The 15,144-nt window shown below is 44.1% G+C and overlaps 1 protein-coding gene across 2 annotated transcripts in view; it reads left to right on the forward strand.

Annotated features, from left to right (window-relative positions):
• MMEL1 (membrane metalloendopeptidase like 1) overlaps window positions 1-15,144 on the forward strand; it is a 240,207-nt gene that overhangs the window by 66,752 nt on the left and 158,311 nt on the right. The window contains exons 1-2 of one of the 2 annotated variants that reach the window (XM_056544304.1): window positions 9,009-9,486; window positions 9,722-9,885. In XM_056544304.1, the coding sequence (XP_056400279.1) occupies window positions 9,437-9,486; window positions 9,722-9,885 (214 nt within the window). In that variant the 5' untranslated portion in view covers window positions 9,009-9,436. Of the gene's footprint in view, window positions 1-9,008; window positions 9,487-9,721; window positions 9,886-15,144 lie in introns of those variants that run through there. The other variant, XM_056544305.1, reaches the window with a different exon arrangement.

A 15,144-nucleotide genomic window follows, 5' to 3' on the forward strand; every position in this document is an offset into this window, starting at 1 on the left:
GTAAAACAAATTTGTAAATTACTTCTATTAAAATGTTTTAATCCTTCCAATGATTATCAGCTGCTGAAGTTGAGTTGTTCTTTTCAGTCTGGCAACAGTGCTCTCTGTCTGTCTCGGGAACTGCACAAAGTAGAAGAGGTTTGCTATGGGGATTTTCTTCTACTCTGTTCCAGAGACAAGTGTCATCAGAGAGCAGTTAGACAGAAAAGAGCAACTCAACTTCAGCAGCTCACAAGTACTGAAAGGATTAAGATTTTTTAATAGGAGTAATTTACAAATCTGTTTAACTTTCTGGAGCCAGTTGATATATATAAAAGTTTTTAGGGTTAGTCTTGTGCAGTGGTAATGTCGACTGTCGCAAAAAAGCGCAAGTAGCTTTTTGGTGCACGTGAAGAGTGAAATTTCAGATTTCAATTTATCAAATGCCCTGTGACCATTTAATACATTTGGCGGAGTCACGCAAGAAAAAAAAACACGCAAAAAAATAAGAAAATTAAAAAGAACTAAAAAATTAACTAAATCACACACATCTTAGTAAATGGGAAAATGTTGTACTGCATGGAAGTGTGATCCTCCCTGAAGCAGTTTTTAATGCAGAGACCCGGATGATCGGGGTAAGTGTCACACTGAGTGGTGGTGTCCTTCCGTATCCCCCTCTTGTCCTTCCGTATCCCCCTCTTGTCCTTCCGTATCCCCCTCTTGTCCTTCTGTATCCCCCACTTGTCCTTCCGTATCCCCCTCTTTTCCTTCCGTATCCCCCTCTTGTCCTTCCGTATCCCCTCTTGTTCTTCCGTATCCCCCTCTTTTCCTTCCGTATCCCCCTCTTTTCCTTCCGTATCCCCCTCTTGTCCTTCCATATCCCCCTCTTTTCCTTCTGTATCCCCCACTTGTCCTTCCGTATCCCCCACTTGTCCTTCCGTATCCCCCTCTTGTCCTTCCGTATCCCCCTCTTGTCCTTCCGTATCCCCTCTTGTTCTTCCGTATCCCCCTCTTTTCCTTCCGTATCCCCCTCTTTTCCTTCCGTATCCCCCTCTTGTCCTTCCGTATCCCCCTCTTGTCCTTCCGTATCCCCCTCTTTTCCTTCCGTATCCCCCTCTTGTCCTTCCGTATCTCCCTCTTGTCCTTCCGTATCCCCCTCTTTTCCTTCCGTATCTCCCTCTTGTCCTTCCGTATCTCCCTCTTGTCCTTCCGTATCCCCCTCTTTTCCTTCCGTATCTCCCTCTTGTCCTTCCGTATCTCCCTCTTGTCCTTCCGTATCCCCCTCTTGTCCTTCCGTATCCCCCTCTTGTCCTTCCGTATCCCCCTCTTGTCCTTCCGTATCCCCCTCTTGTCCTTCCGTATCCCCCTCTTGTCCTTCCGTATCCCCCTCTTTTCCTTCTGTATCCACCTCTTGTCCTTCCGTATCCCCCTCTTTTCCTTCCGAATCCCCCTCCTGTTACACACTCTGTATTTTTTCTGGGATTGTCCCTTCTTTCCAGTGTGGGGGACCTTGCCTGGAAAGTGTTGGCCTGTGACGATCCTGGCACCTATTACTCCAGTTCCTTGGAAAGTCCGGCCTGCTCTTTCCCGGTCAGCAAAGATCACGACCTTTAGGACTTCTTCTTGGAACTGGAGGAATGTCCCTGTGTTGCCAGCGTTCTGGGATAGTACAAAAGCGTTCTACATAGAACCTGTACCAGATAAAGATCAACTCCCCCCATATACCGATTGTAGTCCAGAATACAATCGGGCTTGAGGACCGGTCCCACGGTACCTCGCACAGGGACAGGTGAGCTGCCGTTACCATGAATAGTGGTCAGCATAAGGACATCCCTCTTATCCTTATACCGGACCAGCAACAGCTTATCATGGGTCAGGGCACGGGACTCACCCTTGGGGATAGGTGTCTGGATAAAATTTAGAGGGAGGCCTCTCTGGTTCCTCCGCACGGTCCCACAAGCGGACGTGGATCTGGCGGCAAGGGATGTGAAGAGAGGGATGCTGGTATAAAAGTTATCCACGTACACGGGGTAACCCTTATCCAGCAATGGGTGCACAAGCTCCCAAACGAATTTCCCGCTAACACCCAGAGTGGGGGAACAATCTGGGGGTTCAATACGGGAATCTCGTCCCTCATACACTCTAAACTTGTAAGTGTACCCGGAGGTACTCTCGCAGAGTTTATAGAGCTTCATACCGCGCCCGCTTCGAGGGAATATACTGGCGGAAGATGAGTCTCCCCTTAAAACTCATAAGAGACTCCCTGAGGGGTACGTAGGCCTCCAAAAATTCGGCCTCACTTTGGAATGGCCTCAAACCATCCTCGTGCCATGGCCACACTGTAAAGCGTGGTCTGGTAGAGGACGTCCCCGGACCCCCCCCCCCAGGCATTGTCACAGGATGCCTGTTGAATGCCCTACCCAGTGCACAACAGGGTCTGGAGTTCCCACGGGTGTACAGGTACGCCCTGTGTCCTAAACTACCAGGACGTCAGGGCGTACCTGTACGCCCTATGTCCTTAAGGGGTTTCTGGAGGGATATAGAGTTATTCTTTTAACCTTCATTGAGTAAATGTAGCCCTATGATTATGTTTGACCCGTATGGCAGGAGTTATTTCTAGCATTAAAGGGGTGCTCCAGAGGAGAATAGATATTTTTAAATCAGCTGGTGCCAGATTTGTAAATTACTTCTATGTAAAAATCTTACCCCTTTCAGTACTTATCAGCTGCTGTATGCTCCACAGAAGGTTGTGTAGTTCTTTCCAGTCTGACCGCAGTGCTCTCTGCTGACACCTCTGTCCGTGTCAGGAATTGTTCAGAGCAGGAGAGTTTTGCTGTGGGGATTTGCTTGTACTCTGGACAGTTCCTGGGCACAGTTCCTAAGCATTCCGGGCATGCTGGGAATTGTAGTTTTTTGCAATATCTGGCATTTCCATGATCCGGATTTCTGACTGCAATATTACCACTGAGATGACTTGATAATGCTGCCTACATTTCCCATGTATCCTCTGGCTGAGGGGGAGGAGTCTGATCACTGCACCTGGACAGATCAGATTAAGGCTGCTTGTGCTGAAGGTCACCAAGGTGAACTGATTAGACTGAGGTGGGCTGGGATCAGTTCACATTATGTGCAGTTTTAATATGTTTTCTTATTTAGAAAAATTTCGCAAAATTGAAATATGAAGCAAAAGTGATTTGACCTCTAATCATAATTAAGATGTTTTATGAAGATCTGAAGTCTTTAGGCCGTGTTTACACCTTTATTACAGAATGTTTACAAAAATGTTTTACTTCATTTTGGTTGTTTCTGCTGCGATTTACCAAACTCCTGGTAAAAATGTGTAGTTTTGCACAAGTGCAGTAAAATAGCATTTTTGTTGCCGTAATTGTGGGAAAATCACAGGAATAACAGAAAAAAACACAAAATGTGAAAAATTACTATATATTCTGATCTCAAAGAGATAGGAGCAGCAGTATACAGATAGAGCTGGAAGGGAGGTGTATAACTACTATATATCCTGATCTCATAGAGATAGGAGCAGCAGTATACAGATAGAGCTGGAAGGGAGGTGTATAACTACTATATACACTGATCTCATAGAGATAGGAGCAGCAGTATACAGATAGAGCTGGAAGGGAGGTGTATAACTACTATATACACTGATCTCATAGAGATAGGAGCAGCAGTATACAGATAGAGCTGGAAGGGAGGTGTATAACTACTATATACACTGATCTCATAGAGATAGGAGCAGCAGTATACAGATAGAGCTGGAAGGGAGGTGTATAACTACTATATACACTGATCTCATAGAGATAGCAGCAGCAGCATTCTGCAGACAGAGTTGGGAGGGGAGGTGTATAACTACTTTATATCCTGATCCCGTGGAGATAACAGCAGCAGTATACAGATAGAGCTGGAGAGGATGTGTATAACTACTATATATCCTGATCCCAGCAGCAGTATACAGATAGAGCAGGATGAGAGGTATATAACTACTATATATCCTGAAACCATACAGATAGCAACAGCAGTATACAGATAGAGCTGGAGGGTAGGTATATAACTACTATATATCCTGAAACCATAGAAATAGTAGCAGTAGTGTGCAGAGAGCTGGGTGGGAGGTGTATAACTGCTATATATCCTGATCTCATAGAGATAGCAGCAGCAATATGCAGACAGAGCTGGGAGGGGAGGTGTATAACTACTTTATAACCTGATCCCGTAGGGATAACAGCAGCAGTATACAGATAGAGCTGAAGGAGAGGGGTTAAGAAGCTAGCATGAACGATTCATTAGGTGATGATGTCTTCCTGTAGCTCACAGAAAGTCAGCTGACTCCGGACTGACTTCTTTTTCACACATCAAGCCGAGTAACTTTCTGTGTATCAAGCTGGAGATCACATGACCCAGTTACAGTAATGAAATAAATGAATGCAGCTGTGCTAGAATAAAACCAATGGTACTATATGACTAGTGATGGTGAGTGTGCATGATATGGGCAATAATATAAACCTAAAGTGTCTCTATGATGTTTCATCTGAACATTAGGATTTACATGCGATGGTAGGAAATTCATGCAAAGTCGAGCGCAGGACCGGGGTCACATGACTCGCTGTCACATGACTCGGTCTCACAGACCACTGTGTTCAAAAATTCCGATAATGTCAGTTTCAGCAAACTGGATGGTGTTTTTGCCGTCGGCAGTGAATCCTACAATTCTTTTTGACTTTTATTACGTTCGCCTGAAGCCTCCGCCTGCTGAGTTTATGGGACGTTTTATTGGCGCCAGCGGTGAATCTGTTTGAGAAAAAAAATATTAGGTGTAAGATTTAAAGGGGTGCTCCACATTTTGTTCCGAACGCTGGGTGCGGGCTTGGTGGTCGTGATGTCACGGCCACGCCCCTTGTGATGTCACCAATACTTAAAGGGTTTATCCAGGAAAAAACATTTTTATATATCTCCACTGGTTCCAGAAAGTTAAACAGATTTGTATTTTCCCTTTGGTTTTAGATTTGTAAATTACTTCTATTAAAAAATCTTAATCCTTTCAGTACTTATGAGCTTCTGAAGTTAAGGTTGTTCTTTTCTGTCTAAGTGCTCTCTGATGACACGTGTCTCGGGAACCGCCCAGTTTAGAAGAGGTTTTCTATGGGGATTTGCTTCTAAACTGGGCAGTTCCCGAGACAGGTGTCATCAGAGAGCACTTAGACAGAAAAGAACAACCTTAACTTCAGAAGCCCATAAGTACCGAAAGGATTAAGATTTTTTTTTTGTTATATAGCTGTTTATTTACAAATCTGTTTAACTTTCTGGAGCCAGTTGATATATGAAAAAAAAGTTTTTTCCTGGATAACCCCTTTAAGTACCTCCCTTGTGATGTCACGTCACGCCACCTCAATGCAAGTCTATGGGAGGGGGCGTGCCACGCCCCCTCCCATAGACTTGCATTGAGGTGGCGTGACGTGACATCATGACCCCCAAACCCGCACCCAGCGTTCGGAACAAAATGTCCGAATGCTGGGGCAGAGTACCCCTTTAAACTAAAGTGGGGGTTCCTCTTTAAAAAGCCCCTTTTAAGTGTATTTGGTGGCTCCGCTGATCATTAGGTCCCTCTTCCTCCGTCAGCCATTACAAAGATGGGGAAATCACCATAAAAAGGCGTCTTCTCCTACATAGTGCTATGTGGGGGCTATGGGAAGTGTAGAGGGTTATGCTGGGTGTAGTAGTCCCTGATGTATTTGTCACATGACTGGGTGCTATAGCTAACCCGTTGTTCCTCTGCGACCCCCACACCTGTTCACCTTGTCAACTTTACGGAACACCTTGTGCAAATCCAACGTAATACAGAAGCTTTTATACAGCAAGGCAGCCAGGAGAATGGGTATTTGGTCACTGTCCCTTTAAATGTTGCTTTAATGGTAATTAATTTAGTGAACTTTGGGTGTTTCTTAGCCCATTTCTAAGGCTCTCAAGTTCTCAGTCCAAATTTACCGAAATTCCTCTGTGTAGCAGACAGGCGGCATTGACCTGATCATAGACCGACCAAGGGATCAGTGTAATTCAGCGAGGCCCTTGTTCAGCCTTCCCCTCTCTAACAATCTTATTAAAGGGGTTATCCAGGAAAAAAAACTTTTTTATATATATATATCAACTGGCTCCAGAAAGTTAAACAGATTTGTAAATGACTTCTATTAAAAAATCTTAATCCTTTCAGTACTTATGATCTGCTGAAGTTGAGTTGTTCTTTTCTGTCTAAGTGCTCTCTGATGACACCGGTCACAGGAACTGTGCAGAGTAGAAGCAAATCCCCATAGCAAACCTCTTCTTCTCTGTGCAGTTCCCGAGACAAGCAGAGATGTCAGCAGAGAGCACTGTTGCCAGACTGAAAAGAACAACTCAACTTCAGCAGCTGATAATTATTGGAAGGAGTAAGATTTTTTTTTTTTTTTAAAGAAGTAATTTACAAATCTGTTTAATATTCTGGAGCCAGTTGAAATTTTTTTTTCCTGGAATACCCCTTTAAGATGAAGATCTCTATCTCGGAGACAGGATTTTTAATAGTGTTGGGCGCGAATATTCGCATTTCGAATTTTTATCATGAATATCACAAATTCGTGAATATATTCGCTATATATTCGAAATTACAAATATTTGCTTTTTATGCGCATATTCCTTCTTTTCACTTGTGGCCCAATTAGAATGATGCAAATACACTTGTCAGAGGTTATCAACAACATCCCTAGTAACCAGTAGTAAAGTTGCCCCCCCCCCACCCCCTCGCTTTTTTCTTCCTCGAATACGCGAATATGGGAATGTAACAAATATGTGAAAAATCGCGAATTCGAATATGGCCAATGCCGCTCATCACTAAATTTTAAGAGCAATACCCTTACAATGTGGATAGGAACAGGGACTTGAATGTAGACATAGCAAGGTAAAAGACGTGTCATAGGTATAGGAATGCTAACAATGACACAGGCAACAGAGGCAACAGAGGCAGCACAGGCAACAGAGGCAACAGAGGCAACTTTGGTTGGGTAAGCAAGTATAACGTTAGGAGATGTCAATATGGCTAAAGCCAAGTCTCAACTGCTTCTAACAGAATGATTATTATTATTATTATTGTTTTTATAATTAAGGTTATTATTTTATTAGGAGAAAGTAGTGTTTAGTAGTTTACACGTGGGGGGTTGTTATTGTAGAGATATGTGTTTGGTAAGAATGAGGCTGCAAAAGAAAATACTTTGATGGACATTTATGGACTAATATGGACTCATTTGTGTATATATTGTATAGGTGTATGATGTTTGTATTATTGATATGTTGTTTATTATTGCTGTAAAGTTTTTATTTTTAAATAAAACATCTACAGGATACAACTCAGGATCAGTACAGGATAAGTAATGTAATGTATGTACACAGTGATCTCACCAGCAGAATAGTGAGTACAGCTCTGGAGTATAATACAGGATATAACTCAGGATCAGTACAGGATAAGTAATGTAATGTATGTACACAGTGACCTCACCAGCAGAATAGTGAGTACAGCTCTGGAGTATAATACAAGATATAACTCAGGATCAGTACAGGATAAGTAATGTAATGTATGTACACAGTGACCTCACCAGCAGAATAGTGAGTACAGCTCTGGAGTATAATACAGGATATAACTCAGGATCAGTACAGGATAAGTAATGTAATGTATGTACACAGTGACCTCACCAGCAGAATAGTGAGTACAGCTCTGGAGTATAATACAGGATATAACTCAGGATCAGTACAGGATAAGTAATGTAATGTATGTACACAGTGACCTCACCAGCAGAATAGTGAGTACAGCTCTGGGGTATAATACAGGATATAACTCAGGATCAGTACAGGATAAGTAATGTAATGTATGTACACAGTGATCTCACCAGCAGAATAGTGAGTGCAGCTCTGGAGTATAATATAGGATATAACTCAGGATCAGTACAGGATAAGCAATGTAATGTATGTACACAGTGACCTCACCAGCAGAATAGTGAGTACAGCTCTGGAGTATAATACAGGATATAACTCAGGATCAGTACAGGATAAGTAATGTAATGTATGTACACAGTGACCTCACCAGCAGAATAGTGAGTACAGCTCTGGGGTATAATACAGGATATAACTCAGGATCAGTACAGGATAAGTAATGTAATGTATGTACACAGTGATCTCACCAGCAGAATAGTGAGTGCAGCTCTGGAGTATAATATAGGATATAACTCAGGATCAGTACAGGATAAGCAATGTAATGTATGTACACAGTGACCTCACCAGCAGAATAGTGAGTACAGCTCTGGAGTATAATACAGGATATAACTCAGGATCAGTACAGGATAAGTAATGTAATGTATGTACACAGTGACCTCACCAGCAGAATAGTGAGTACAGCTCTGGAGTATAATACAGGATATAACTCAGGATCAGTACAGGATAAGTAATGTAATGTATGTACACAGTGACCTCACCAGCAGAATAGTGAGTACAGCTCTGGAGTATAATATAGGATATAACTCAGGATCAGTACAGGATAAGTAATGTAATGTGTGTACACAGTGACCTCACCAGCAGAATAGTGAGTACAGCTCTGGAGTATAATACAGGATATAACTCAGGATCAGTACAGGATAAGTAATGTAATGTATGTACACAGTGACCTCACCAGCATAATAGTGAGTACAGCTCTGGGGTATAATACAGGATATAACTCAGGATCAGTACAGGATCAGTAATGTATGTACAGGTGTATTTTAATACATGGTTGGTATAAATCAGAATGCCAATAGATCCATTGATTTTGATCCTTTGTACAGTATTGGTATATACCTCATAGTAATGCCCCAGCTCAGCTGTGTGATGTATATATATATATATATATTGGTGTTGAGCAGGATTTGTGGTTTTGTGTGCCCTCCCTCCGGCTTTTTTTTCCAGTGTTTTTTAACCCTCCCTCCCCACCCACTGTAGATGATATAGTTACTCCAAGCCCTGGAGCCGCTCATTGGAACACAGAAGTTTTCCTAAGGAGTTAGCAGGGAGTGACGGAGGGGAGGGGGGCACTTGGCTGGAGCAGCAGCGGGGTAACACCATAAGATCCCCTATTGTGACAGAAGAAGACGCCCCGGAGCAGTCAGCATGGATCCCCAGTGAAGAAGAGAGGGGGGGCACAACAAGGATTCCCAATTCCATCAGTAGATTTCATGGCTGTCCCCATCCTAAGGGTCAATAGATCCCCTCGCTGATTCAATGAGATCCCAGGAGGAAGCGCAATCTCCCCGCATGGATATATTCTGCCGGCTTCACCATCTATAGGATTCCCTGCCATACAAAAAAAAAGAATCGAAACAAAACACAGTGAAAAAATTTATTCGTAATTTTTGCTGTAGACTTTGGGGATCGGGGGTGGGGGTGGGGGGGTGAAATGGAAAATGAAGCGGCCAAAACCGTGGACAACCAGATGGAGAAATACATGTAATTATGGGATGCCGGGGAGCGTGATGTCCTCCTAGACCTTCACCATTAACCCTTTCCCCGCTGATCTACCTCCTTCTTTGCTTGCTGTCATTCGGTTGCATCCCTAGTGTCTCTGCCCCCCCCCCCCCCCCATCTTGTCTTCTTCTTCATCATCATCCTCTCCTTGTGGCCACCAGATAATTCGGCTCCGTCCCTTTTAATGTTTTTTTTTTTTTCTCTCTATCTCTTGAAGAGTTACAATTATGGGGAAATCCGAGAGTCAAATGGACATAGTCGAAAAATCCAATAAATCTGTGAAAAAGTCCTGGAGCGTGGTGGAGATCGGCCTCTCGGTGCTGCTCTTCTTGATGACCTGCGGTCTCATCGCTCTGCTGGTCCTCTACACCACGAATAAAGGTAAGAGCCCAACGGATGCCGGCGGCGCAGGGAGATGTGAGGGACGTAGCAGAGCAGAATGGGTCATTTGTGCAGCTCTGCTACATCAACATTTGACTGTGTGTGTGTGTGACTGTGTATTGGACTGCATCATATGTGTACCACTGTGTTTTTCCCAACCAGGGTGCCTCCAGTTGTTGCAGAACTACAACTCCCAGCATGCGCAGACAGAGTTTCAGGCACACTGATTGGGAAATGCTGGTGTACCATGATATTACTTTGTGGCATTGCAACGACACACTCGGCTGTGCTTCGTCAATACTGTGTGTATATATGTATATTGGACTGCTTTATTTGTGTGCCTCCAGATGTTGCAACACTACAACTCCCAGCATGTGCGGACAGAGTTTCAGGCACACTGATTGGGAAACGTTGGTGTACCATGATATTACTTTGTGGCATTGCAACGACACACTCGGCTCTGCTACGTCAATACTGTGTGTATATATGTATATTGGACTGCTTTATTTGTGTGCCTCCAGATGTTGCAACACTACAACTCCCAGCATGCCCGGACAGAGTAGGAGGCACTCTGATTGGGAAACACTGGTGTACCAAGATATTACTTTGTGGCATTGCAACGACACACTCGGCTCTGCTACGTCAATACCGTGTGTATATATGTATATTGGACTGCTTTATTTGTGTGCCTCCAGCTGTTTTAAAACTACAACTCCCAGTATGCCCTGGACTGTGGGAAATGCTGGTGCACCTTGATGTCACTTTGTGGCATGGCAACGACACACTCGGCTCTGCTACATCAACATTTGACTGTGTGTGTGTGTCGCTGTGTATTGGACAGCATCATATGTGTACCACTGTATTTTTCCCAACCAGGGTGCCTTCAGTTGTTGCAAAACTACAACTCCCAGCATGCCTGGACAGAGTTGGAGGCACACTGATTGGGAAACGCTGGTGTACCATGATGTTACTTTGTGGCATTGCAACGACACACTCGGCACTGCTACGTCAATACTGTGTGTGTATATATGTATATTGGACTGCTTTATTCGTGTGCCTTCAGCTGTTGCAATACTACGACTCCCAGTATGCCCTGGACTGTGGGAAATGCTAGTGCACCATGATGTCACTTTGTGGCATGGCAACGACACACTCGGCTCTGCTACATCAACATTTGACTGTGTGTGTGTGGCTGTATATTGGACTGCATCATATTTTTACCACTGTGTTTTTCCCAACCAGTGTGTCTCCAGTTGTTGCAAAACTACAACTCCAAAGGCTGTCCAGGCATGCTGGGAGTTGTAGTTTTGCAAGAGTTGGAGGCTCTGGTTGGGAAACGCTGGTGTACCATGATATTACTTTGTGGCATTGCAATGACACACTCGGCTCTGCTACGTCAATACTGTGTGTATATGTATATTGGACTGCTTTATTCATGTGCCACAGTGTGACATGTCTCATGTGCCTCCAGCTGTTTCAAAACAACAACTACCGGTATGCCCGGACAGCCTTTGACTGTGGGAAATGCTGGTGTACCATGTTGTCACTTTGTGGCATGGCAACGACACACTCGGCTCTGCTACATTAACATTTGAGTGTGTGTGTATATGTATTTTGGACTGCATCATTCGTTTGCCACTGTTTTTCCCAACCAGGGGGCCTCCAGCTGTTGCAAAACTACAACTCCCAGCATGCCCGGACAGCCAAAGGCTGTCCGGGCATGCTGAAAGTTGTAGTTTTTTTTGCAAGAGTTGGAGGCAGTCTGGTTGGGAAACGCTAGTGTACCATGATATTACTTTGTGACATTGAAACGACACACTCGGCTCTGCTACATCAATACTGTGTGTATATATGTATATTGGACTGCTTTATTCGTGTGTCACAGTGTTTCTCAACTAGTGTGCCTCCAGCTGTTGCAATACTACAACTCCCAGTATGCCCTTGACTGTGGGAAATGCTGGTGCACCATGTTGTCACTTTGTGGTAGGGCACGACACACTCAGCTCTGCTATGTTAACATTTGCATTATATGTATTTGTATTTTGGACTGCATAATTTGTGTGCCACAGTTTTTCCCAACCAGTGTGCCTAAAGCTGCTGCAAAACTACAACTCCCAGTATGTCCGGACAGCCAAAAGCTGTCCGGGCATGCTGGGAATTGTAGCTTTGCATGAGTTGGAGGAACAGTGGTTGGAAAACGCTGGTGTACCATGATATTACTTTGTGGCATTGCAACGACAAACTCGGCTCTGCCATGTCAATATCGTGTGTATATGTATATTGGACTCCGTTATCCATGTGCCACAGTGTTTCTTAACTAGTGTGCCTCCAGCTGTTGCAAAACTACAACTCCCTGTATGGTAGAAAAAAATTTCTACCGGAGTACCCCTTTAAAGAACTTTGGGGGAGATAATGAAAAACTGGTTAATTTTCAGAAAGTGTTAACTAAGACTAGGCCAGTGTTTCCCAACCAGTGTGCCTTCAGCTGTTGCAGCCACCGGAGAGCCACAGATTTAAGTCTATCACCATAGGGCAGTGGTCTCCAAACTGTGAACCTCCAGCTGTTGCAAAACTACAACTCCCAGCATGCCCGGACAGCCAACGGCTGTCCGGGCATGCTGGGAGTTGTAGTTTTGCAACAGCTGGAGGTGCACTGTTTGGGAAACACTGGTGTACCATGATATAACTTTGTGGAATAGCAACGACTCACTCGGCTCTGCTATTCCAACATTTAAGTGTAAGTATTTGCATATGGGACTGCACCATTCATGTACCATGAGGATATAGTCCGTGTATCTGCAGTCCCAAGCAAAAACTACAGTGAAAACATTACATATTACCATGATTATGAGTTTATTTGTGGTAATAGTAGTATGCAGTCGTATTATTTATGCATTGTAACTCGGTAAAGTATGTAGCAGGTTAACCTGCAGTCCTATGTAAAACCAAATGGCAATCTGGCAATCTCAGCTCTGGTACATCAGGCAATCTCACCTCTGCTACATCTGGCAATCTCAGCTCTGCTGCATCTGGCAATCTCACCTCTGCTACATCTGGCAATCTCAGCTCTGCTGCATCTGGCAATCTCACCTCTGCTGCATCTGGCAATCTCACCTCTGCTACATCGGGCAATCTCACCTCTGCTACATCGGGCAATCTCACCTCTGCTACATCGGGCAATCTCACCTCTGCTACATCTGGCAATCTCACCTCTGCTACATCTGGCAATCTCACCTCTGCTGCATCTGGCAATCTCACCTCTGCTACATCGGGCAATCTCACCTCTGCTACATCGGGCAATCTCACCTCTGCTACATCGGGCAATCTCACCTCTGCTACATCTGGCAATCTCACCTCTGCTACATCGGGCAATCTCACCTCTGCTACATCGGGCAATCTCACCTCTGCTACATCGGGCAATCTCACCTCTGCTACATCGGCCAATCTCACCTCTGCTACATCTGCCAATCTCACCTCTGCTACATCTGTCAATCTCACCTCTGCTACATCTGGCAATCTCACCTCTGCTGCATCTGGAAATCTCACCTCTGCTGCATCTGGCAATCTCACCTCTGCTGCATCTGGCAATCTCAGCTCTGCTACATCTGGCAATCTCACCTCTGCTGCATCTGGCAATCTCACCTCTGCTACATCTGGCAATCTCACCTCTGCTACATCTGGCAATCTCACCTCTGCTACATCTGGCAATCTCTGCTCTGCTACATCTGGCAATCTCAGCTCTGCTACATCTGGCAATCTCACCTCTCAAGCTACATTTGGGGGCTCTTACCTTTATAAAATTAACCAATTATAGCCCAGCTGGACCTGGTCATTTCAGTTCTGTTCTTTCTAGCAGCCGCAGCTCAACTTTACAAGATCTAAAAGTATCAGCTCTGCTAGATGTGGCAATCTCATTTCTGCTACTGGCGTATGCCAGTTATAGATCTGCTGCATTTTAACAAACTCAGCTCAACTATGTTGAGAAATATCAACCTTACTATATGTCACCCTTATGACAGAGAACCCTTTCAATTCTGCTAAATCTGGCAGATCTAGTACAATTTCAGATGTAATGTATTTAGAAAACTCAACACTGCTAAATCTGTCAATCACATCTCAGCTACATCTGTCAATCTCAGCTCAGCTACATCTGTCAATCACATCTCAGCTACATCTGTCAATCTCATCTCAGCTACATGTGTCAATCTCATCTCAGCTACATCTGTCAATCACATCTCAGCTACATGTGTCAATCTCAGATCAGCTACATCTGTCAATCTCATCTCAACTACATCTGTCAATCACATCTCAACTACATCTGTCAATCTCATCTCAACTACATCTGTCAATCTCAGCTCAGCTACATCTGTCAATCACATCTCAGCTACATCTGTCAATCTCAGCTCCGCTACATCTGTCAATCTCATCTCAACTACATCTGTCAATCTCATCACAACTACATCTGTCAATCTCATCTCAGCTACATGTGTCAATCACATCTCAGCTACATCTGTCAATCTCAGCTCCGCTACATCTGTCAATCTCAGCTCAGCTACATCTGTCAATCTCAGCTCAGCTACATCTGTCAATCACATCTCAGCTACATCTGTCAATCACATCTCAGCTACATCTGTCAATCACATCTCAGCTACATCTGTCAATCACATCTCAGCTACATCTGTCAATCACAGCTCAGCTACATCTGTCAATCTCATCTCAGCTACATCTGTCAATCACATCTCAGCTACATCTGTCAATCACATCTCAGCTACGTCTGTCAGTCTCAGCTCAGCTACATCTGTCAGTCACATCTCAGCTACATCTGTCAATCTCATCTCAGCTACATCTGTAAATCTCATCTCAGCTACATCTGTCAATCACATCTCAGCTACATCTGTCAATCTCAATTCCGCTACATCTGTCAATCTAAGCTCAGCTACATCTGTCAATCTCATCTCAACTACATCTGTCAATCACATCTCAACTACATCTGTCAATCTCTTCTCAGCTACATCTGTCAATCTCATCTCCGCTACATCTGACAATCACATCTCAGCTACATCTGTCAGTCTCAGCTCAGCTACATCTGTCAATCACATCTCAGCTACATCTGTCAATCACAGCTCAGCTACATATGTCAATCACATGTCAGCTACATCTGTCAATCACATCTCAGCTACATCTGTCAATCACATCTCAACTACATCTGTCAATCTCTTCTCAGCTACATCTGTCAATCTCATCTCCGCTACATCTGAC

This window comes from Hyla sarda, chromosome 10, assembly GCF_029499605.1.
Source record: "Hyla sarda isolate aHylSar1 chromosome 10, aHylSar1.hap1, whole genome shotgun sequence".
NCBI classification, from domain to species: Eukaryota; Metazoa; Chordata; class Amphibia; order Anura; family Hylidae; genus Hyla; species Hyla sarda.